Below are 23390 nucleotides of genomic sequence, written 5' to 3'. Positions count from 1 at the left end.
ATAAGGCTACGAAGAAAGTTTCAGGGGCAATGGAAGTTATCCCAAATGTGTCTTGGTTACACAGGTATATATATATGTGTGTGTGTCAAAATCAATCAAATGGGGGGCACCTGGGTGACTCGGTTAAGTGTCTGCTTTGGGCTCAGGTCATGACGCAGGGTCCCGGGATTGAGCCCCAGGTGGGACTCCCTGCTCAGTGGAGAGCCTGCTTCTCCCCCTCCTTCTACCTACTGCTCCACCTGCTTAAAATCTTAAAAAAAAAAAAAAAAAAAAAAAAAAAGGTAGGCATCATTTAAAAAAAAGTCAATCAAGTGGAATACTTAAAAACTACACATCCCTGTATGTAGATAAACTTTACCTCAAGCATGCACACACGCACATATACACAAACAGTAAAATCCTGTTCTGGCTCCCTGTCTCCTCTCACCACATTCCCCAAAGTGTGGGAACTGTAGAATAACTTAAAAAAAAAAAAAAAAAGAAAGAAAAAAAAAGGTTCCTGGACTAACCTGTTTGGCAAGATAATAAAAACAGGAGCAGAAATAGTTATAGTAAATAAATAACAATAGCAAATAACTGTCTCGTGTTTGTTATATGCCAGGCACATTTTTCTAGACATACTGCACTGCACCTTTTTATTTACCAGTTTATCCTACAGATTATTCCCATCAGAGGCTTTTCACAGCTGTATAGAATTACCTTCATTGGCTGTTCCACAATTTATCTAACTTGTTCCCTGTGACGGACATTTAGCTTGTTTCCATGGTGGTGACAACTTAATCTGAAATGCACATTAGCTTATTCCTTGCAACAACCCTATGGAGTGGAACTATCATTGGTCCCATTTTACAAATGAGGACAATGAGGCACGGAGAGATTAACCTGATGGCATATCAGTAAATGATGGAGCTGGTTCGAACCCAGGAAATTCAATTCCAAAGTCAGTACTTTCTCCGCTATGCTCCACCGTCTAGCATGAATAAGAAGTCATCATGTGTATTTTGTTTGACTGTCTTAAGCCCCGTTAAAATGAACTAAGATATGGAACAATATAATATAGTCATAGCTACCATTTTTTAATACCTACTATATGCCAGGCAAATATTATCTTTATTTTAATAACCTTATAAAGTTATTTTTCAGAAGACAAAACTAAGGCTCAAAGAGTTTAAGTGACTTGCAAAAGGTCACAGAACTAGCAAGTGTTGGAATTAAGATCCCTAACTCCAAAGCCCACCTGATTTACCCAGCACATCAAGCTTCTTCTACACTTCCCTGACACATGAGTACATTTTAAAACGACTGCCCTCCTTTTCCCTTTTTTACTGGGTCTACACTCAGACCATGTGGGCTCTGGTAGGCAGCTCGGTCCTAACAACTTTCACGCATATGCTACAAAATTCACTTCAAAACGGAATAGGGTGAAATGTCAGCCTCCCTCCCACTCCTGACCACAGTCCTGGAGTCCCAGTCCCCTTCACCAAAGGCCACCACTGCTTTTTGGGTTTTCTTTTTGAGTACTCATTCGGAGATAATATATTCATGTACAAGCTTCCTCTTTCCCTCCTATAAACAGCATATTATTACACCATATTCCACCATGCCTTTTTTTTTTTTAAGGATTTATTTATTTGAGAGAGAGAGAGGATGGGGAGGTGCAGAAGGAGAGGGAGGAAAAGAATCTCAAGCAAAACTCCCCCCTCAGCACAGAGCCTGATGCAGGGCTCGATCTCACAACCCTGAGATCACGACCCAAGCTGAAACCAAGAGTTGATGCCTAACTGACTGAGCCACCCAGGTGCCACCCCCCACTATGCTTTTTTATCTGTTCATTTATCACATAGATTATTCCCATTAGAAGCTTTTTTAAAGAGCTGCACGGAATTATACTAACTGGGTATACCACCATTTGTTTAACCTGTTCCCTACTGATGGCGAGTTAGGTTGTTTCCATGGCAGTAACAATTTAGAGAGTTTCCTACCATATGAAAGTAATTCTTACATCCTCAGGTTAATGACGTGCACAACCTTAAAGTAATTTCCTATTCCTTCCTTCTTCAATCCCCTGTACTGCCAAGTCCTAGTCATTCATTTCGATCTCTCCTGCCCCAGCTCCTTCTTCTCATCTCCTCCAGGTATCCTTCGGTTCTTTATAAGCATCTCCCCAGACTTGCTCTAGTCATAGCCCTGTCTCCAGGCATTGCCCTACTTTAAAATATTCAGCACACAGCCTTAGGAATCATCTGCCAAAAATCACAGCCTCAGTGATGCTGCTTTCTTACCACTGCTAAAAAACACTTCAAGCAACCCCTCCTTATTTACCAAATGCCACACTCTAGACCACAAGAGAGACGGGAGTAGCATGCTAACAGTGACTTAGCATCTGTGAATGGATCGAACACTGTACAGACATCATTCCACTAAATTCTCCCCCAAATCTTGCAATGGAGGATGATACTAGCCCCATTTTACAGCCAAAGAAACAGGGGAAAGAGATTACTGATTTGTTTCAACTTATCCAACTAGTTATGTGGTTGAGCGAGGATACAAGTTCCATCTGTCTAGTTGCAAGGCACATGTTTTTAATTGGTAAGGGATGCCGGTTCCTGAAAGGGGTATGGTCCTCCAGTTCATGGTGTGAAGATGAGTCGTAAGGATTTAGGTGAAATCACTCAGCCAGAGTTTCACACAGCTGCCTTGTTCCTGCCATGCAGGCTCCAGCCAAAATGTGGCCTCCTCAGAGAGGTTTTTCCCGACAACACTAGCCTCAGAGGAACAACCTTTCATATAATCTCAAATTGTCTAACTCTTCATCCGATTTTCGTTTCTTTGGCCTAATACATAAATGCTCAACAAATACTGACTTATATTTGCTTATCAGTTTATAGGGGGAAAACGTTTTCTAACTTTTGGCTTCTATGAATAAAAAAAAGGAAAAAAAAAAACCCAATTCAACATAAAGCAACTCTTAGCTCATTCAAATTACCAATAAGGAAGGAGAAATTTTACTGAAAGTAAACAAAATTTTTATTTAAACAAAAATTTTAAATGCTTAAATTCTTGTGTGATTTTAAATTTAATTGTAATAAATTTTAATAATTTTTTAAAAATTTATTTATTTATTTATTTATTAAAGATTTTATTTATTCATTTGACAGAGATCATAAGTAGGCAGAGAGCCCAATGCAGGGCTTGATCCCAGGACCCTGAGACCATGAACTGAGCCAAAGGCAGAGGCTTTAACCCACTGAGCCACCCAGGCACCCCAATTTTTATTTATTTATTTATAAATTTTATTTTTAAGTAATCTCTACAACCAATGTGGACCTTGAACTGACAACCCCAAGATCAAGAGTTGCACACTCCTCCAACTGAGCCAATTACATGTTATACAATATAATATAATAAGTTATATTATAGCTGTTACTTATTTACACTTTCAGGCATGATGCTCAAGTCAAGTCCATACAGTGTTGTATCTTATACAGTCTTCATAATAAAATCATGAGGCAGGGGTCTTTGGCTCAGGTCATGATCCTGGGGTCCTGGGTTGATCCCCAAGTCAGGCTTCCTGCTCAGCAGGGAGTCTGCCCCTCCCTCTGCTCATGCTCGTGCTCTCTCTAATAAATAAAATCTTTTAAAATTTTTTTAAAAATTTAAATTAAATCATGAGACTGATACTAACATCATGGACGGGGGTGGGAGGTGGCAATCAAAGCTCAGAGACATTCGGTTACTGGTAGTAAGTGGAGTAAGTGGAGGATCCGGAACTTGACCTCAAATTTGTGTGACCCAAAGCCCATGACTGCCTTCCCTCACTGAACTGGGGGGATATAAGCAGTTAGATGCAAGACAACTTTGCTTTTAATGAAGTAAGTACTGTGGGACATCCTCAGATCAGTAATCTCTTCTAAAAAGAATTATGCCAGGGGCACCTGGGTGGCTCAGTGGGTTAAAGGCTCTGCCTTCGGCTCAGGTCATGATCCCAGGGTTCTGGGATCGAGCCCCACGTCGGGCTCTCTGCTTCGTGGGGAGCCTGCTTCCTCCTCTCTCTCTGCCTGCCTCTCTGCCTACTTGTGATCTCTGTCTGTCAAATAAATAAATCTTAAAAAAAAAAAAAAAAGAATTATGCCAGAAAAGCCTAGCTTTATTTGCAGCAAATGATTAGAGACTCTGTAAAGAAAGAAGGTTATCTATTGTGTTTACTCCAGTCTTTGTTTCTGAAACAGCACATCATGTCCCACCTGGGCAGCCTCGTAAGTGATGGTCTTGGTCTCTGTGTGAACAATAGGGACATCTTTGGTTGGGATTTCACTTTTCACAGCGTTGGCAGTATCTGAGATGGTGACGGTCTGAGTCTTCACCAGGGGAGGCTGTGAAGCAGTAAAGAAACAGAGTTAGTTACCAGAGTCTTCGAAAGGCTGCGAAGAACTAATCTTCTGACATTGATCTGATCAAAGTGATAGCTCTAATCAAGCCAAGGGCTAGATCAATCTCTGCCTAAGCCTTGGACACTATTCCAAGCAGCCTTGACAAGGTGTCAAATCATGAGGGATATTAAAAAACAGCATTACTGTAATCATTTTCATATCCTTAATGGAAAGCTGTAAGATCAGACGGTTATGATCAGTGATATAAAACACTTTAGACTGACCTTCAGAATTTCAAACTGTTTGCCAAATAGCAGTCACTTTTGTTTGTCCTTGTGACTGTGCCATTACAATTAGGAAAATCAGTCACATTTCTTCCACGAACTACAAATGGGACATGAAACAGCAATGGCACTGGAATACTTTATCCTGGAATTCATTAACTTCTTTCAAATCAATGTCAGACATTCGCTTTGGATTTATTGAGAAGGAACAGTATTTGGAAAACTGGAAAGAAAATCATCACTCCTACCACCACCTGGTGATTAATCTCAGAATTTCAGAAGAATGAACAGTGGAGTATCGAAGGCTTCTTGTCCATCAGCTCACCTTGCCAAAGACTACAAATCACCCTAAAACTACCAGTTGATTGTGATAAAGTTAAGTGGCCACCCACCTTAGCATAGGAGATTAGTGCCTGTGAACATGGAAGCCCTTGTGAGTGGGGTCAGTGGGAGTGGTGGGCTGTACTATGTGGCTGCAATACAGAAATCATGATCTGGGGTCTGAAATCTCAAAAAAAAAAAAAAATCAGTTGCCTCTTCTAATGAAGAGTATTTGAAATTTTGAGCATGGCCTCAGAACACTAATGGCTCTTCACCATAGACGTCTCAGAAATTCACCTCTGTATATAGCCCACACTTGAGCAAGGAAAAGAGGAACCCACTCACACCAGCTTCATAAAGATAAGCAGCTGGAACTTACCCCCAAGAGTTTTAAGTCATCAGGGGTGAAAGCATTTCTGGCCATGGAGTTAATTCCTCTGAATAAATTTATTTGTAATAATCAAGGGGTTTGGTTTTATTCTTTGATTTTGAAAAAAGCAGAGAGGTGACTGCCCTCACGACCACCACCACCACCGCCACCTCCACAGAGCAGATTCTGGCCCTCTCCCAGAGTGAGTCATTAGACCTGCATCATTGAATTGGTTACTACCTGGAAACTTCGAATGAGGGTGGGGAACTGGTTACCCACACGAGAGTCATGAAATGATCCATTTTGCTTTCCAAGTGGCTCTCCTGGTGTAACATGTTCTTCACTACTCTCTGCCTTTTTTTCACCAAGTTGAAGCTGAGAGGAAGCTGGCGATACTGAGAAGTTTAAGGCACTGGCCTGTTCCTCCATTCCTATACATTCCCCACTTGAGCCTCTTGGTATTTCCTTAACATCAAGATAGCCAGCTGCCCCCTGCTCCTTCTCTTCTGTCTCCTTGCTGCTTATGGACAGGGAGCCAAACTCAAAGCTTTGTGGAGACTCCGACGGGGTGGTCATTTGGCTCTTACTAGGAATTACTGAATGCTTGGGACCATCCCATTCAGAGTCAGGGTTGGTAGATGGCCCCTTTGCCACGGCAGCCGCCTCCTCTGTGCGAATGCCATTTATATTCTACAAATGAATGAACACATACAAAAGCAAGAAGGTTAGGAATAAGTAGGGAATACAGTGAACTCTGAGAATCAACAATGATTTTTAAGAGGTCTCGAAAATATCAGTATTAATATAAACCAAGAATCTTAGCTCCTGAGGTAGCCAAAAGGAACAACTGCTCTTCATTGATAAATATATTAGTGGTCTAAGCAGTTCCAACCTCATTATGGTCTTATTTCTATAACCCTGTTAACCTAAGAACTAATTTTGATATGCCTCACATAGTACCAAGCACTTTGTGTTACTATGACCTTCCATGTATACCACATACTTTTCATACTTAAAAGAGTTACTTTGCCATTCCTGAATACCTAACTCATTACTATACACAGGAACAATGTGATTTATGAGCCAATCAAACATCTTCTCCAGAAGCCTGATCAGGTTGCAGAATGTTTCATATCACCAAACCATAAATATCATACTAGGCCCTGACAGACTAAAATTTGGACTTTGGATGGCAGGGATTAAAACATCGAATACATCCAGAACAAATTTAATCCAACCACTGTCATGAAATTAAGTATCAAAAATAGTGATTTCTTTGTAAACATAATAAAAGTGACCCAGCAGCTGAGACACACTTTTTAAAAATATTTTTTATTCATTTATTAAAGATAGAGCACACAAGCAGTGGGGAAGGGCAGAGGGAGAGGGAGAAGCAGACTCCCCACTGAGCAGAGAGCCTGAAGCGGGGCTCTATCCCAGGACTCTGAGATCGTGTCCTAAACTGAAGGCAGATGCTTAACCAAATGAACCACCCAGGCGCCCCAAGCTATATTTCTTCACAGATGAATGACCTATTGCCATACCTAAGAAGTAAGTCCAGGAAACAGTTCCTTCCTGGACCAAGTATCTTATACCACAGAAAAAAACAGACCTAAAATAAGTACTTCTAAGAGAATGTGGATGACAAGGTAACATAACCATGGATGGACATAAACATAAAGTTTAAAGAAAGGTTCTATTAGGTAGAGGAGAAGGAATTCACATGAGTAAAAAAGGAATATGAGCCATGTGAAAAACCAACAGGCTGAAGGAAGAAGCTAAATGTCAGGAAAGGTAAACACGTGCATGTGCTCACCAGAAAGCCACGTGGGCCTGAAATTTTGCCAAGATCAACTTCCCATATTACATACCACCTACGAACTTACTAACAGAAAAGGACTCTTTTCAAAAGGTATTCCTGGAGTCAATGACACATACGTACACATGTTACTGCTAAAATCACAAGACACGTATTACTATTTTTTTAAAAATTGCTGCTGCTCCTTGACTTGTAAACCAACCTACGTTGTGATGGATATAAAGCAGTGCCCTATTAAGTCAAGCAAAGAGGCGCTGCACACTCAAGAACTTCAGGACATACTTTTAAGCCGTCTTGAAACCATCAACTCAAGAGCATCCCAGAGTGGTACAAGTTGAATTCGGATTAGGCAGGTCTTTCATGGACTGATTATGAAGATCACATGATCACACAGGGCATGAAAAATGGGATTGAGAGAGAACAACAGATTCGTCTTTGTCTACAGACGAATCAGAGACACATAAAATATTCATGTTAAGGGTATGTGAATTTCCTCATACTTAAATAAAATGAGAAAAATACCTGGTTTGACTCATGGGGTTCTGAAGATCAAAAAAACCAATATATGTGAAAGCACTTTGTAAATTCTAAAGTGCCATATAGAGGCACTTAATTCAACCGAAGTTCTGAGTACCTAGAATATGCTAGGGCCTTATTTACTAGAATAAATTAGTTGTTATTATTTACGCACTGTATTACTTTCTAGGGCACTTTTCTCACCATTTCTTTTGAGTCAGACCAAGCTGTTAGAGCTGTCCAAAAATAGATCAGCTGGTAATAAACAAATAGACTTTCTCAAATTGCTATATGCTAGCTCTAACACTGTGAACAGCATATACAAACTCACTCACATGGAGAAAAACTTCACGGCTTTTCCAAATAATTTTGTTACAAGTGAGAAGGCTGATTTATAACCAGGAAAGTACCTAAGAAAATCAAGTTAAAGCCAATTTTATACCAGTCTGCTCAAGTGATACGTGGTGATCTGCCATCAAGAAGCCATTTGTGAATTGAACATAGCTTAGGCCAGGAACACCTGGCCCAAAGTTGCCTACTGTTGAATAAAACTAGATCAAGCAATAATTTTTGTTTCAAAGCATGTGCAGAGGAGACCACTGATAAAAGCTGCAGCCATAATAACATCAATTCAACAAATATTTGCTGACCACTTAATACATGTTAGTCACTGGAAATAAAAGGAAAATTAATAACAGTTGGGTTAGATTATCACTTAGAGCATTCTCACATATGGTTAAATCGACCTTCCCAGTTGGCTCTGTTGTCCAGATCTGGACACAGCCAACTACTTACTGGACATCTTCCCAGCCATATGGAATGCAATATGCCCCAAGCTAAACTCATCTCTGTTGCTGCCTGGACCTGCCACCCCAACTTCCTCCATCATTTCTGTTATATTGGTAAATGGCACCATCATCCGTCCAGTCTTCCAAGCCAGAACCCTGAAATCATCTTCAATGCCTTCCTTATACTCATCCAACAACCCCCATGAATTAACCACAAGTCATTTCAATTCCATTTTAATATTGCCCTTATCTATCTGTTTCTATTCCCACACTTACTACCCTCATTCAGGCTCTTGTAATGCCTCACTTCACTTACTGCTAATGCCCTAGTTTTTCTTCTTTGCTTTTTTCCTTCCTTCATTCTCATCTCAAACCTTATTTATTTATTTATTTATTTATTTATTTGACAGACAGAGAGAGAGACAGGGAGAGAGGGAACACAAGCAGGAGGAGTGACAGAGGGAGAAGCAGACTTCCCGCCGAGCAGGGAGCCCGACGTGGGGTTCGATCCCAGGACCCTGGGATCATGACCTGAGCCAAAAGCAGACGCTTAACAACTGAGCCACCCAGGTGCCCCTCAAACTTTTATTAAACAGATCTTCTACTCTGCTGCTAATGTATTTCTTTCTATTTTTTTTTAAAGATTTTATCTTTAGAGAGACAGTGAGAGAGAGAGAGAGAGCACGAGCCAGGGGAGGGGCAGAGGGAGAAGCAGACTCCCCATGGAGGGGGGGGGCACCCCGCTCAGGGCTCATTCCCAATCCCGGGACTCTGGGCTCATGACCTGAGCCACCCAGGCACCCCTAAAGTATTTATTTCTAAAATGAAACATCGAGAATTCCATTTTGCAGCTTAAAAGGCTTTAGTGGTCCTTCACTGCCTCTGGTTAAAGTTCAGACCCTTTAGTAAGATGTAGAAAATAGTTTAAAATATGATTCCTACCTCTCTCTCCAGCTTCATGCTGCCACACCTCCACAGATACCCTTCTTTCCATTAACTCAGTTTCTAGAACAGAGCATGCTTTCTTTTGCCTCCCTGCCTTTGTAAATATTGTCAATATTGTTCCTTCTGCCTGAAAGTCCACGCTTGGCTCAAGTGTCATTTCTGGAAGTTTCCCCCTGACTACCTAGAGTATGCAGATACTATTCCTCTTTTGTTCCCATTGCACCTTGTCATTACTGGTTTAGTAATCCATCTTTCCTGTTAGACTGCGGGTTTCTTGTGTGTATGTGGGGAGCGTGGGTAGTGGAGATAAGGATTTCTTATGTTACTTAGCTCTGTATCTCTCTTGTTCAGTTTTTGGCACATAATAGATGTTCAGTAAAAACTGAACATTGCTGAAAGTATATTCAATAAATCCAGGTGACTTGAGAAGTTCTGCTTGGCCTTGTGCTATTTAAAAACTGAAAAGGCATGTTTAAAGAGAACATACAAAGTGGCAGCGCCTAGGCGGCTCAGTTGGTTAAGCATCTGACTCTTGACTTCGGCTCAGGTCATGATCTCGGTGTTGTGAGATCGAGCCCCTCATCAGCTGGGCGTGGTGCCTATTTAAGATTCTCTCCCTCTCTCGCTGTACCCCACCCCGCCACACACACACAAAAGGAAAGAATGTAAAAAGTGGTCCACTGGACCAGACCCACTCTCTCATCCAGGATTTTATCTCCTACATCAGTAAAGAGGAAAAGTGACATTATTCATGTTCACAACATGCCAGATAGCGCACTAGTCACCTTAATATGTTTCCTCACTTAATTTTTCACAACCTCACTATGAAGTAGTCACTACCTCTATTTTAGAGATAGAGATGAAGAAACAGAGAGGGTAAGCAACTCACAGCTAGTTAAGTGATGGAGCTAGGGTTTAAACTCAAGTTGGTTTCTCATTCTAAAGCCCATTTCTTCCATGGCAACAAAGTGTTTCAGGTAAGACCAGAGGACATGTCCTATTATGTTCAAAAGAATGTGCATCAAACCTGACTATACTTTTGAGAAGTACCGAGATTGTCCGAAGTCCTCTTAGTAGACTCTGATTTCAGTGTCCAGCACTATCCTTTTAAAAATAAGAAGGCTGAAAGGCCAGAAAAGATGGAGGCAAAAAGAAGATACAAAGTCTCCATGACACAACTCCCAAACTTGGGCAAGTAATGGTAAGTGAGGAATGTTAACTGACAGCATTGTGCCTTTAACTACGGCCATCAGGAAGGGCCACTGGATTATATAAGACTCTGCGCAACAGCATATACCAGATTGGCCTGGAAGCTTTAAAGGAATCTTGTTAGGGTATGAACAAATATAGGACTGTGTCTGAACCTCCCACAGTAACTGACAAAATTGAGACGTAATGTAATTCAAAGGTGTTAATTCAGACGTTGCTTATCTGGACTGATGGGGGATCTAGAAGAAGAAAGATGCTACAACAGTAAGACCAGCTGGCTGTACAACGTACAGCCAGCTTATCTAGTTGGTTTCAAGAACAGGAAGAGCAAGAATGTTAGACAAATATTTAATTGAGAATACTATTAGAAAGTTTTCAATTTTATTTAAAAAGTGAATGGTACCTGCTAAGTATAATTAAGTATTTTCTTTGGGGGGGAAAAAAACCAAACATTTTTCTTTTTAACAGTTTTCTCTTGAAGAGTATTTATTTAGAAGGATTATGTCTCAGGATCATCAAACCCTGGTAGGTATGTGCCCTTCCAAGGTATAAACTACCTCTTCCCTTGACTTAAAGATCCCAGACATCTTTAAGAGCAGTGCCACTCCATTAAATGCAATCCAAAGACTTTTTCTCTTCAGGTTATTTTTGAAGCAAGGTATTTATAGCTCAGACGAATGAAAGAACCACAGTTACACTTACAAGACTATCTTATCCTATAAGAATCACAATGAAAATAAATCCTGAAAACTTTCCTAAAATTTTGCCACATAAGAAAAAATATATATACTTTTTTTTTTTCCTGGAGGGACCATATAGTAAGTTTTCCCACACACATTTGATCATCTGTTTCCTGCTTTAGTGAAGACTGATTTTACCTCTGGCTGGCAACGGAAAAGCAATTCCTTTCTGTATTAGAAGCGAGAAAAGAACCTGCTATTGTCTCATTTTATCTTTCTATATATTAAAATCCTGGGTACACAATAACGACCAAGTGAGGAACAGCAGTATCACTGCCACCTTGCCGTGTGACTTCAGGGAACTACTTTCACCTCAGGACCATAATCAAATGTTGGAATGAGGGAAGAGGGCAAAAATGCTAACTTCAAAGACTATACCCTCCCTTTGGTAATGTGCTATGCTTTATTTCTTACCCATTTAAAAACATTTTCCTGTGTATAACTATACACATTAAAAAGATTTCAGTGCATATTAAAATATTAGTAGTAGTAGCAGAAGTGCAAATAAATTTTTTTAAGTAAACTCTATGCCCAACGTGGGACCTGAATTCACAACCCCGAGATCAAGAGTCACATGCTCTACCGACTGAGCCAGGCAGGCACCCCAAGAACTGCAAATAACTTAATTTCTTTCTTTGTGTTTTTCTGTATTTCTTAACCTTTCTAAATGAGTATGCATTACTTTTGTTATAAAAATGTTATTTAATTATTTTCTTATGCAAGCTTTTGCATCTGGTTTCATAATGAAATACTCTACAAAACCTGAAGAATCTGGTAAACAATTAATGAAGTGCTGATAAATCCTTAATGTCCTCTAACCATTTAAAAACAGTTAAAAATAGGGGCACCTGGGTGGCTCAGTTGGTTAAGCATCTGCCTTCGGCTCAGGTCATGATACCAGGGTCATGGGGTCGGACGCTGTGCCGAGCCCCTCGTGGAGCTCCCTGCTTCTCCCTCTCCTCCCCACTCGTGCTCTCTCTCACTATCTCTCAGTCTCTCAAATAAATAAATAAAATCTTAGAAAAAAAACAGTTAAAATAGTTTCCTAAAAGAAAAAGTAGTTAATAGAAAGAATGCTAAGTAATGTGATTGGTAACTAATATAAACATTCTCTTTTATATATATAATATAAAACCTTAGTAATTTATCAAGTGGATTTTGAAAGTCAAAGTCAATGACTGTGTACTTAATGTATCTGGGTGGAAAAGAAATAGCTCAACTTCAAGGTGTAGCTTCATTATATTTTGTTTAATGTCTTCTGATTTAAAAATGGCAGGACTATTCTCAGGAATGTGAATATGGTTGTATCTGTGACTTATTTCCTTAGTAGATTTTCTTATTAGAGAACGTAGCTCTGAAACCAGTAAAGAAATGCAAAGAAAATTATCATTCTCCTGCCAGACATGATAGCAACTGGGAATATAAAATATTAAAGATCAAAGATTCCTAAAACTTGATCTGAACAGTAACTCTAGATTAAGTGATACATATACTACAAATCAACACTATCACACTTCAGTCAGAATGATTTATATTTTTCTTTCTTCTTTTTTTTTTTTTTTTTGCCTGAGTGACTTGCACCTCAGGCTTAAATCTTGTTTTATTGGAATAAAGTATAAAACATCAGAATGAGCAAATTCAAAAAATGGTTTAATAGCCATCTCAGAAGAAAAACATCTTTTAGGTGATTTGGGGATAGATGAAAGAAAGAAGTGATCTGATCCTACGGTACTCAGATTTAGTTGAAGATTTTGACAGTGATATGTACGGATGTCAGTTAAGTATATCTACACAAGATAAATATATCTTATGGTGGTGGCAATGGTGGAAGCTTGCGGGGAAGGCAACTTTTATTAATTAAACTCGAGAGCTGGTCTCGAGTTTAATTACTGTGTCTTGTTAATTTTTTAGTGCATTCTCAGGTATAATACTGTTACATTAAGCATCAAAATATGCCAGTCAGTAATGTTATTGAGTCCATACTAGCAGAATTAGACAGCTGACAGAACAATTTTGAAAGAAAGAAGAGAATAATCATGTCAGTTATAGAGATAACTTCTAATGAGAGCCTGGGAATCAGTATATGCTGAATTTTGAGTTTGCAAAAAAATGCCTTTCCCTAATATTTTATTCAATGCTTCCAAAGATCTATCTCTAAAATACTTATGAAAAATTTATCTTCATATATGTCCATGTTTAATGGATAGTATAGACAAATATGAATAAATATGGGTGTTCTTACTAAAAACAAGACAAATTTTAAGAGAGGGCCATTAATATGCTAAGTTGACATTTTATTTTATCAAATGGATGAAACTAAGAAGTAGGAAACACAAATAATAACTGCAGAAAAATGTTCATAGTCCAGCTGGACCAAAATACAAATTCTTTCACTAAATTGCATGACTATCTTGGTCTAACCCACTTTACCAATACCATCTTTTTTTTTTTTTTTAAGATTTTATTTATTTATTTGACAGACAGATATCACAAATAGGCAGAGAGGCAGGCAGAGAGAGAAGAAGGGAAGCAGGTTCCCTGCTGAGCAGAGAGCCTGATGTGGACCCTGGGATCATGACCTGAGCTGAAGGCAGAGGCTTTAACCCATTGAGCCACCCAGGCACCCCTACCAATACCATCTTAAACTGTCTCAAACACTCTACTCCAAATCAGCAAGGGTTTGACCCTGACATAAATATACTTAGGGACTCAGGCACAGAATACCACAAATACTTTTTTTGATGAAGCTCGAACGATTCTTAGAGGTATAAAATGTCATTTGGTTTGATAATGAGGTGTTTTTGGTTTGTTTGCTTCTGGATGTCAGTCGAGTTTTCTTTTGACGTTGTGTGTGAGGTTTGACTTAATTAATGGGAATTTAAGCTATTGATCTAAATATCTCCAATAAACATGTAAACTACTAATTATTTTCTTCTAAAAAGTTCAATTCCTTTTATTGAATTTTTTTGCTTTTATTTTATTATTATTTTTAATAATATATTTTGTTTATTTTATATATATATGTATATACATATATATATATCCCAGGACCCTGGGATCATGACCTGAGCCGAAGGCAGAGGCTTTAAACCACTGAGCCACCCAGGCGCCCCTCTCCTTATATTTTAGAGAATATCACCAGACAGAATTTTGAAGAAAGAAATTGTGACAGAATATAAGAATTAAAATAGGTACACTATGAGAATATTTAATAAATATTCCTGATTCAAGCTCCTTATGAAAAACACTGGATAGGCCATTTTTTAATAGTTTTGAGATATATACTATCTGCTAAGAAAGAAAATTAGGAAAAACATTTCTCATTAGTCACAAAATTTATAATCATTTAAAACTAAATAGATTTATTGCTGTTTCTAAGTCCAAACATATCTATGTTACTACCCACAGATTTTGCTTCCTGAAATTATTAAATTTTCTGTAAAAAGAGCCTAAGATTTAACATACTACCTCTATACTCACTTTCCACAATGGAACCCTAAATCTACCACATTTATTAAACTAGCATTTGTTTTCACATTCTCTTCATTCTATTTTATCTTTTTTTTTTTTTTAAATGTTTTAGGTAATCTCTATACCCAATGTGGGGCTCGAACTCACAACCCTGCAATCAAGAGACACATGCTCCACCGACTGAGCCAGCCAGGAGCTCCTAGATTTTACCAGAGACCTAGGAATGCCCTACACATACTGCTCAATGATATGATTAGCTCTGTAATTTTATCATCTTTACAATGACTTTGTGGCCTGTTCAAATGTAAATACCTCAGGGAAAGTTAATACATTAAACTGCTATCAGTGTTTCTGTACGCCACAAAAAGGAGATCTGGGTATTCATTAGACTTTTTTTTTTTTTAAGATTTTTAAAAATTTCTTATTTTATTTATTTATTTGACACAGAGAGAGAGATCACAAGTAGGCAGAGAGGCAGGCAGAGAGAGAGGGGAAAGCAGGCTCCCTGCTGAGCAGAGAGTCCGATGTGGGGCTTAATCCCAGGACCCCGGATCGTGACCTGAGCCGAAGGCAGAGGCTTAACCCACTGAGCCACCCAGGCGCCCCTCGTTAGACTTTTTAATAAGATTTATATAATCAAAAAAATAAATATGATAAGAAAAAGGGAGTGAGAAGTAGGAGGCAATGGGATTGAAGGACAGGGTTGTGCACAGACACACATACACCCACCGAGCACATTACCCTTGCTTCGCGCAAACCCAGTAAGAAATGCTTTGCACCGCAAATGCCCACAGAACCAGCAGGAATCGAGGTTATCTTGCTAAGCACAGAAGGAAGATACCCAGCAGTAGTGTCCAGCTCCTGGTTCTTTACTAAAGTAAACAATAAATATTATAGTCACTTAATTTATCAACAGTCTATTTAAGTAATACCCCCAAATGGTCTGCAACATGCAAACTAACAAATGTAGAACCCAATCCTGATTAGATCAGTTAATTGCGAGTGCTTTGTTTCTACATTTTTCTCTTTAACAAAACATGGGAAATTTATGTTTCAGCAAAGAACGGCTTTAAATGCCTTGGGGGAAAGCTCTAAAAAATGTCTTTATACATTAATTTAGTATCAATATTTGTAATCTTATTCCCGTTTTGAAAATTAGTAATAACTGGTGTTTCCTGTGGTTGTATGACAATCAGTAGGAATGTCAACCTGATGATTAAAACAAATTTGTTAAAACAAATACTTTTATATGGGCACTTGCAATAAAAGATAAATCAGATGTGGTAATAGCTTCTTTTGTAAAAGCCATGTATAAACAGCACATAAAGATGACAAGTCAAGCAGCAATAGCCCATTCTTCAGCCAAAAAAGGAAACGAATGAAGAAAGAACAAAATTCACCAAAAAGAAAATCATTCTCTACCCCCCCACACCCCTCAAGAGCCTCATAAATAATAGTTTTGGTACACTTTCAGTGGAAAACTCAGGCCAGCTGACAGTCTAAAAAAGGACATTAGAATCACAAACACTCAGGATGGGGATAAACTAACAACAGAGTAACCATGTGGCTAGCAAAAGATGAATTAAAAATTCTATCTTTCCTCTCTAGTGTGCCATACCTTATCTTGCAATACATTTCTCTTCATTCTAAATTTTCTCTCTTGGCTATATCTGCCCCCACTCTTTTTTTAAAAATAAAGTTAGTATGCTATTGGTCCCTAGCTAGAAATACACCCTTGTAGTGCTCACTAGCTTCTCCACAGAACTTGAGTCATTTTCATGGTTCTTTGCTATTCTCTGGCATATAAAGATTACATCTGGATAAAGGGGCTTACTTAGATGTTGGCCTTTAGTAAATTACAGTTGGTAAAACTGCTTATTATAAGAAAATCACTTCATAATGCAGCCTCTCGCAAATGCCAGCAAATGAAATTTGCCAATGACAATTATCCTTCAAACATAGTTTTTATAATTTCCTTAATAGTGCTGTTATTAGATTATCCCCAGAAAAGGTGACTGTAAAAGCAACAGCTTCAAAATCAGTGCCTGATGCAAAATTTTATCTATTAGGTAATAGAAAATTTTGCCTTAATACTGCACTCACCAGCAAGGACTCCACAGATCAAATGAGTGTTCTCAAACCTGAACAGAGCTATAGAAGTCAGTTTTCAGCAAATATTAAAAGTTATACTAAACATGTCTAGGAGACCAGAAGCCTTTGGTTAGTAAATTTTATTTCAAGATACTAAGAAGGGCTAAGATCGAGAAATAGAGATAGAGAGGAAGGAGTTATAACCAGTATAAAAACTCTGATCATTTAATATGGAACACAAATATATTTGGCAGGATTTCTCAGAAATCCCAATTCCAAAAATGATTAAAGACATAATAAGTACTTAAAAAAACATCCTGGCCCAATTTAGTATCTAGAAAATTTAATATCTAGAAAATAACATTTTGATTCCACAGAACTAAGTACAACAGGAAACTCTTACTAGATACTAACTAGCTGTATCTTCTCTTCCTGAAAAATCCTATAATAATGAAAATGACTTTCCATTGTAACATTTTCAACAAGTTCCTAAAAAGAACATGGCTTTGAAGAAACTCTTCAAAATTTTATACTACTCAGACACAGCCATGAAGTACATACTTTGAGCTAGTAAACAGACACTTCAAAATGTGGAGTGTTGGTTTTAAGTAATTACCTGGGTGGTACAATAGAATCTAGAACTAACATAAGAGATAAGGTTTACCGGAGGTGAAGTGAATAAAGCAGTATACCTTCTGTTAATTCCATATTATAGGAGAACGCTCTCCTCACACCCACATATCCACACCCACTCCATTCTTCACTCTTCACTATGATCACAGTGGCAATACTGGATGGCTAATAACCACTAATTTGTAGCGTGCTTTATAAAAAAACAAAAGACAAACTCAGCATATTAAAAATGCTTCTAACAGATGAGACAATTACATGTGTTGCAGTGACTGATTAAGATGGTTAGAAAAAAGTTATTTATAACACTTGGTATAAATAAGTCAAATGACTTCCAAGCTGATTTTAAAACATTAATATTCTAAGAACTGAACACATGTCAAGGTTATGTCTGCTTTAGGACTGAGCAAAAGACAATAGAGAAGAGTGAAAACATGGAAAAACAAGGGAACTTTTCTAGAAAGACTGGCTGATAATGTTTTTTTGCTAATCCCCTGAAGCAGAAGTTTCTTTTCCTTTTTCTTCCTCTTTTTTTTTTTTTTTTTTTTTTTTTGAGTGGATCTATATACTGCATTGCTGGCTCCTATTTCCTTAATGACTACTATCACCCAGAATCAGATTTTCAATAAGATTTATTCATGATAAATTTACATATTAACAGCAAATAACGTGAGAAAAATATCAAAGAAAACGTTCCAAAAGAGAAGTTCTTAGCAGATTTCTTTAGGCTTAAATATCTTGCTGAACTGCTAAGGGATAAACAATTTATTCAGCCTAGTATCAGAGTTAAAGCATCCTGGCCCAGAGAATGGAAAGGAACGTAAATTTACGGATTTATTAGAAAGCACCTCCCAAAGCTAAACACAGACCAAGGACTTCTTCAGAACACAATCGTGTCCATGTCAACCAGGAAGCAAAGACACTTCTGAAAGGATATAAATTCATTTTATTCTGACTTATTGATAAATACTGTCCCAATAGGCCCCAAATCGGGGGGTGGGGAGGGGTCCTCTTAGGGAAATCTCTTTATTTAGAACAAGGAACCCTTCTAAAATGTTTTCCTTGAATTCCCAACCTTAAATTTATACAACTGTTTGAAACACTAAGGTGTACCAAAACTTCAGAGTAAAAAATCATTTCATGTTCTTTACCACATTTGTTAGATATCTCTAAAAACTATCTAAAGAGAAAATGATTTTGGGAATTGTTTCTTTATTCCTTAGGGGAAAATGAAAGCAGACCCTTGAAAACCAAACCAAACAAAGGGGTTAGCTGAATTCATCACTAAATATATTAAGAGGACAGTTAACATTGAACAATCTGGAAAACTGACAAAGGCAGGGGTGTTGTGATGGTTACAGATATGTTAGATTGCAGTTCTGGTGCACCCCAATTACTAAATAAATAGAAACAAATGCGTTGCATTTTGTTTTCCATTTCTAGTCATAAACAAGACCGAAAATACTTCAACACTGAATAAAGATGCTAGAGCATCTACAGCTCTTCAAACAGTACAAAGGCAGAAAGAGTAAATTTATCAGTTCTCTGGTTCTCTAGACCTGTATCAGGGGTCAGTCAGCAAACTACAACCAACAGTTCAAATCCAGCCCTCTCCTTGTTTTTGCATTGCTATGAGCTAGGAACGATTTTACACTTTTTAACGGTTTGGAAAACATAAAATGATATTTAGTGACCATAAAAATTATGTGAAATTCAAATTTCAGTGTCCATAAATAAAGTGATGGAATACGTTTATCTTCATTTGTTTGTTGTCTATGGCAAAGTTGAGTGGTTATGCCAGTGACTATATGGCCTGTAAAGCCTAAAATATTTATTATCTGAACCTTTATAGAAAGTTTGCCAACTCCTGGTCTATCTGATATACAAAACCCTTGATATCACAAGAGTTTGGTACACTTGGTATTTTTATACCATGTGAAACGCAAGAAAAAAAGGATCAAACTCTTCTCTGCAATGTATTTTAGATAAACACAAATTGTCAAATATCAGGTTCCCTTTATGATGTCACACTCCAAGATGCATTTATAGATACAAACAAGCACCCAATCTCAGTAATACCTTCCATAGGGAAAACAGCTGGCTGTTACTTTTGGTAAATGGATAAGAGCTCTTAATTGAACCAAATTACAAGACATTAACAAGAGAGACTGAGACCTACTACAGGAGATTTCTTTGAAGAAACTATGGACCATGCTACAGGATTAATAAGAGAGACTGTGGCTTCTGGCTCATATATGGGTTTTTGGGCTACTCACATATACTGGTTAGGCTTATGGTGATTAATTTGGCATAAATCTGTGTCCCAATACAAGAGATTCTACATGAAAAGTTAGAGTTTATCCATTACCATCTGTGACTAATCATTTAATCCAATTTAACAAATTTTAAGTATTTGCTATATATATGAGATACAAAGGTGATAGATTGGCAAACAAAGATGCATAAAACAAAGACTCTCACCTTTGAGAATCTCACAGTTTTGAGGAGACAGGTACAAGCTAAAAGAGATGGATTAACGTCATTTCAAATTTTTAATACCACTTTTTTGGTGGGGATCTAAGCCATCATCAGAATGTTACACAGAAAGTAAGTTTCCATAAGTTTACCATATCACAATGATATAAATTAAATCACATGGGGGTGCTAAAGTATGTAAAGATTAGTCAGTCAGAGAAGGCACGCAAACCTAGCATGCCGCCTCTGGCAGTACGCTCCTTCAAAATAGAATAGTGATTCTGTCTTGTTAACAGATTCTGGGCTATAAGAAGTTTCCAAAGCTACAAAACTATCCCACCTCCTCTCTTTCATCTAAAAAAAAAAAGAAAAGAAAAAAAATCCCACGTGCCTGTGTCATCTATGAAGAAGCTCGGGGATTTCCAGGAATTTCAAGATGTTCTTTTTAAGAAAGAGGGCAAGTGAATGGATAAGAACACAAGATGAATAAACCATTGGCAAGCAACCGATGGGCAACGGAGCCAGAAAGAAAACGAGCTGATAAAACAAGGACAGCTAGAAAAAGAAAGAAAAAGGCAGGATAACATGTTAGAAGGAAGATTGGGACAGATCTGGATATCAGATGGTAAGTTATCTGAGGGCAAGAACAATGACTAATTCCAACATGGGAGTTACATTTAACTATGTGAATTTAATATGAAATAATATGAAAGATAGAAAATTCTTCAGAAGGCTTCCATTCAGGACCAAGAATTGAAATCTATAGGGAAACAGATTTTGAGTTAATATAAGAATGATGTATACGCAAAAATCAGAGATGTCCAGATGTAGTATGCTGTATCTTGGGAGGCTAGAGATCACTTTGTCCATAAATGGTTTTAAATCACTAAATGATATTGCACAGAAGAGTCAAGCGTTGGAGTGGAGAAGAGTTGGATCCGGGGCTTATCCAACCCTAAAATTCTGATAATGCTGCCTCTTTGCATCTGTAATACATAATGAGGGCAGTGAATAAATGCATAGCAGTAACCATGGTTTCCACTTAAGTTTTAGTCTCTGTTTCATTGAGATAGGATCCTGTACATATGAAGACTCTTCTTCAAAGAGAATAGTAGAGGAGAAAATGAGAGACTAAACTGCACCTTTTAATGACGTGGGTGGGGAGGGGCCTGAAGAGATAGCTGGGACTCATGCTTCTTCTACCCTCTAATCTTTGAAATGTTAGATTTATTCTATTACTTACTGCGAACAGAACTCGGACTATAAAGTGGGAGGCTGTTCTCTGTGATATCAATCACAAAAGATTAGAAAACCATTTCTAAAGCATACACTTCCTCAATGACCTGTCACCCACACATTTAGTTAGGCTATGATTGAAGTTATTTAGCTTTTAGCCTGTATTTCTGATCTGTGGGAATAACAGACTGCTTCTTTTTGTCTCTCAAGTTTTAATAAGATAAGAATTTCATTTATGAAGTGAAATACTCCATGAATTTCTAATTGTTGATCACAACCATCCCCGTTCGCCTTCTGGCTTCCTCCCTCTAACAGCCATACTTTCTTAACCATTTCCAGTGCCCAATCCCAGGTCCATACCAATATTTGTTTGTTTGTTTCTTTGTATCATGCTCTGCTACAGTAAAGAAGGAGCTCCTAAGGCATGAGGGGTAACAGAAACAGAAATGAAAGCAGACTCATTGGTCCACTATCCACTACAATGTGGAGGAGGCCAATACAGTTATCCCACATGCCATGCATAATGGAGAACAGAACAAGGACTCATCTCCATTTCTAGTACCAAAATTACAAACAACAGGGTTAGTTTGAGTGCAATGAAAACAAGCAACATTTTTTTCTCAGTGTGGTAGAGAATGCTGTAAAGAAGTTTGGGATTTTCTAATTTCCGTGAAGAATACAAGAGAAGGAAACTGTAGAGAAGTTTATATACTTTTACTATACTCAATACTTTTGGGGGAAAAAAAAAAAACAGCAACAAAGTGAAAAAGTGTCTCATACTATTTTTGAATTTTCTGTCTTCCTTTTGTAAATATGTGATCACTGGGTAAAGCCCAAGTATAAATTTTGCTTGCTAATACCATCTAAAAAAACAACCAAACCTCTTATGCTTAGTATATTCTCCATGCTTATCTGTAGGAAATATTACAAAAGTAACTCAGGAATGTAGGAGACAGTAAATCTGCTTATATCCACAGCAAATTCAGAGAAAATTTTACAAAATTTACTAGAAAGAAATGTACTAGGATCTAGGATGACAAATGGAAACCTAATCCACAGAAAATCCCCAGTCTAATATTAGTCAATGGAATCAGTATCTTCTCCCTCCAAAACTTTTACCAGAGATGTAAACAAGTTGTAAAATTGATCCACATGAACTGAATCTCCTTCATATTCTAAGTGTTAGCATAAGAAAATGGCTAAAAGATAGGTCCAAAGATTGATGCTGGGTTTATTTTCAAGTTTGGTCCACTGTAAGAATACCATAAGGATAAGAGGAATTGTTTAAGAGTATGATGAATTTGGAAAGACATTTCTACCTTCAGTAGTTTTAAGTGCTTGGTCAAATACCAGTAAGAAGTAGATGGAAATCAACGCAACTATTTAACTGCTTGCTTTCGTATGAAAAAATTCTAAGAAATTAATGTCTGTTGATTTTTAAGTTTTCATCTTCCCAGTCCCCAAAAGACCAAGAAATGAACAACAACAACCAGAACTTCTGGTTCCTGGAAAACGTTACAGATTCATTCTCATGAGGTAGGTTTGTCTCCATGTTACTAGGTGGAAATCTGGGCACCAAGTAGTTAAGTGAACTTCTCAGAGTCATCCTAGAAATGATTAATAGCAAAATCAAGGCAAAAAACCCCAAGACTTTTTACTGGTCTGTATTGATACCTTTAGTCCAAATTGGTTTTTGTTTTGTTTTGTTTTTATTTATCAACTGGCCATTAAGAAGCTGAACCAGGATAAAACCAATACACAGTTATTTGGATCTGTCCTTGGCATTCAGAATGGAATGAGATATGAGAAGGAAACTAAGATTATTTACAGCTTTGTTACAAATATCAGCAGCATTAACAGTAGTTAATACAAAGCTGTAACGTCTACTATTTTTTCCTCTGTTAACTGTGACGGGTATATCTTTTGAACCTGCACTGACCAGCTTAATCCAACACAAGGTTTGGCACTTCTCCTCTCAACCATTCTTATCCCATTAATCAGAGAAAGGGCCTCTCCTTTAACCATCAATAAGGATCTCTGAGGACTCCTGCTGCACTTCAAAACACTGAAAAATATTATTGACTTATGCTGGACTTTTAATGGACTTGGAATAACTCGAATACAA

The 23390-nt window shown here is 37.8% G+C and overlaps 1 protein-coding gene across 3 annotated transcripts in view; it reads right to left on the bottom strand.

Moving 5' to 3' along the window:
• LOC111142876 (erythrocyte membrane protein band 4.1) overlaps positions 1-23390 on the bottom strand; it is a 176118-nt gene that overhangs the window by 11262 nt on the left and 141466 nt on the right. For 2 of the 3 annotated variants that reach the window (XM_022496258.1, XM_022496259.1), the window contains one exon: positions 4245-4373. In XM_022496258.1, the coding sequence (XP_022351966.1) occupies positions 4245-4373 (129 nt within the window). Of the gene's footprint in view, positions 1-4244; positions 4374-5585; positions 6036-23390 lie in introns of all 3 variants that reach the window. The other variant, XM_022496257.1, reaches the window with a different exon arrangement.

Source organism: Enhydra lutris, unplaced genomic scaffold, assembly GCF_002288905.1.
Source record: "Enhydra lutris kenyoni isolate GAN:26980312 unplaced genomic scaffold, ASM228890v2 scaffoldscaffold9, whole genome shotgun sequence".
NCBI lineage: Eukaryota > Metazoa > Chordata > Mammalia > Carnivora > Mustelidae > Enhydra > Enhydra lutris.
The sequence above is the reverse complement of the archived record's forward strand: the minus strand, read 5'-3'. Positions and strand labels throughout refer to the sequence as shown.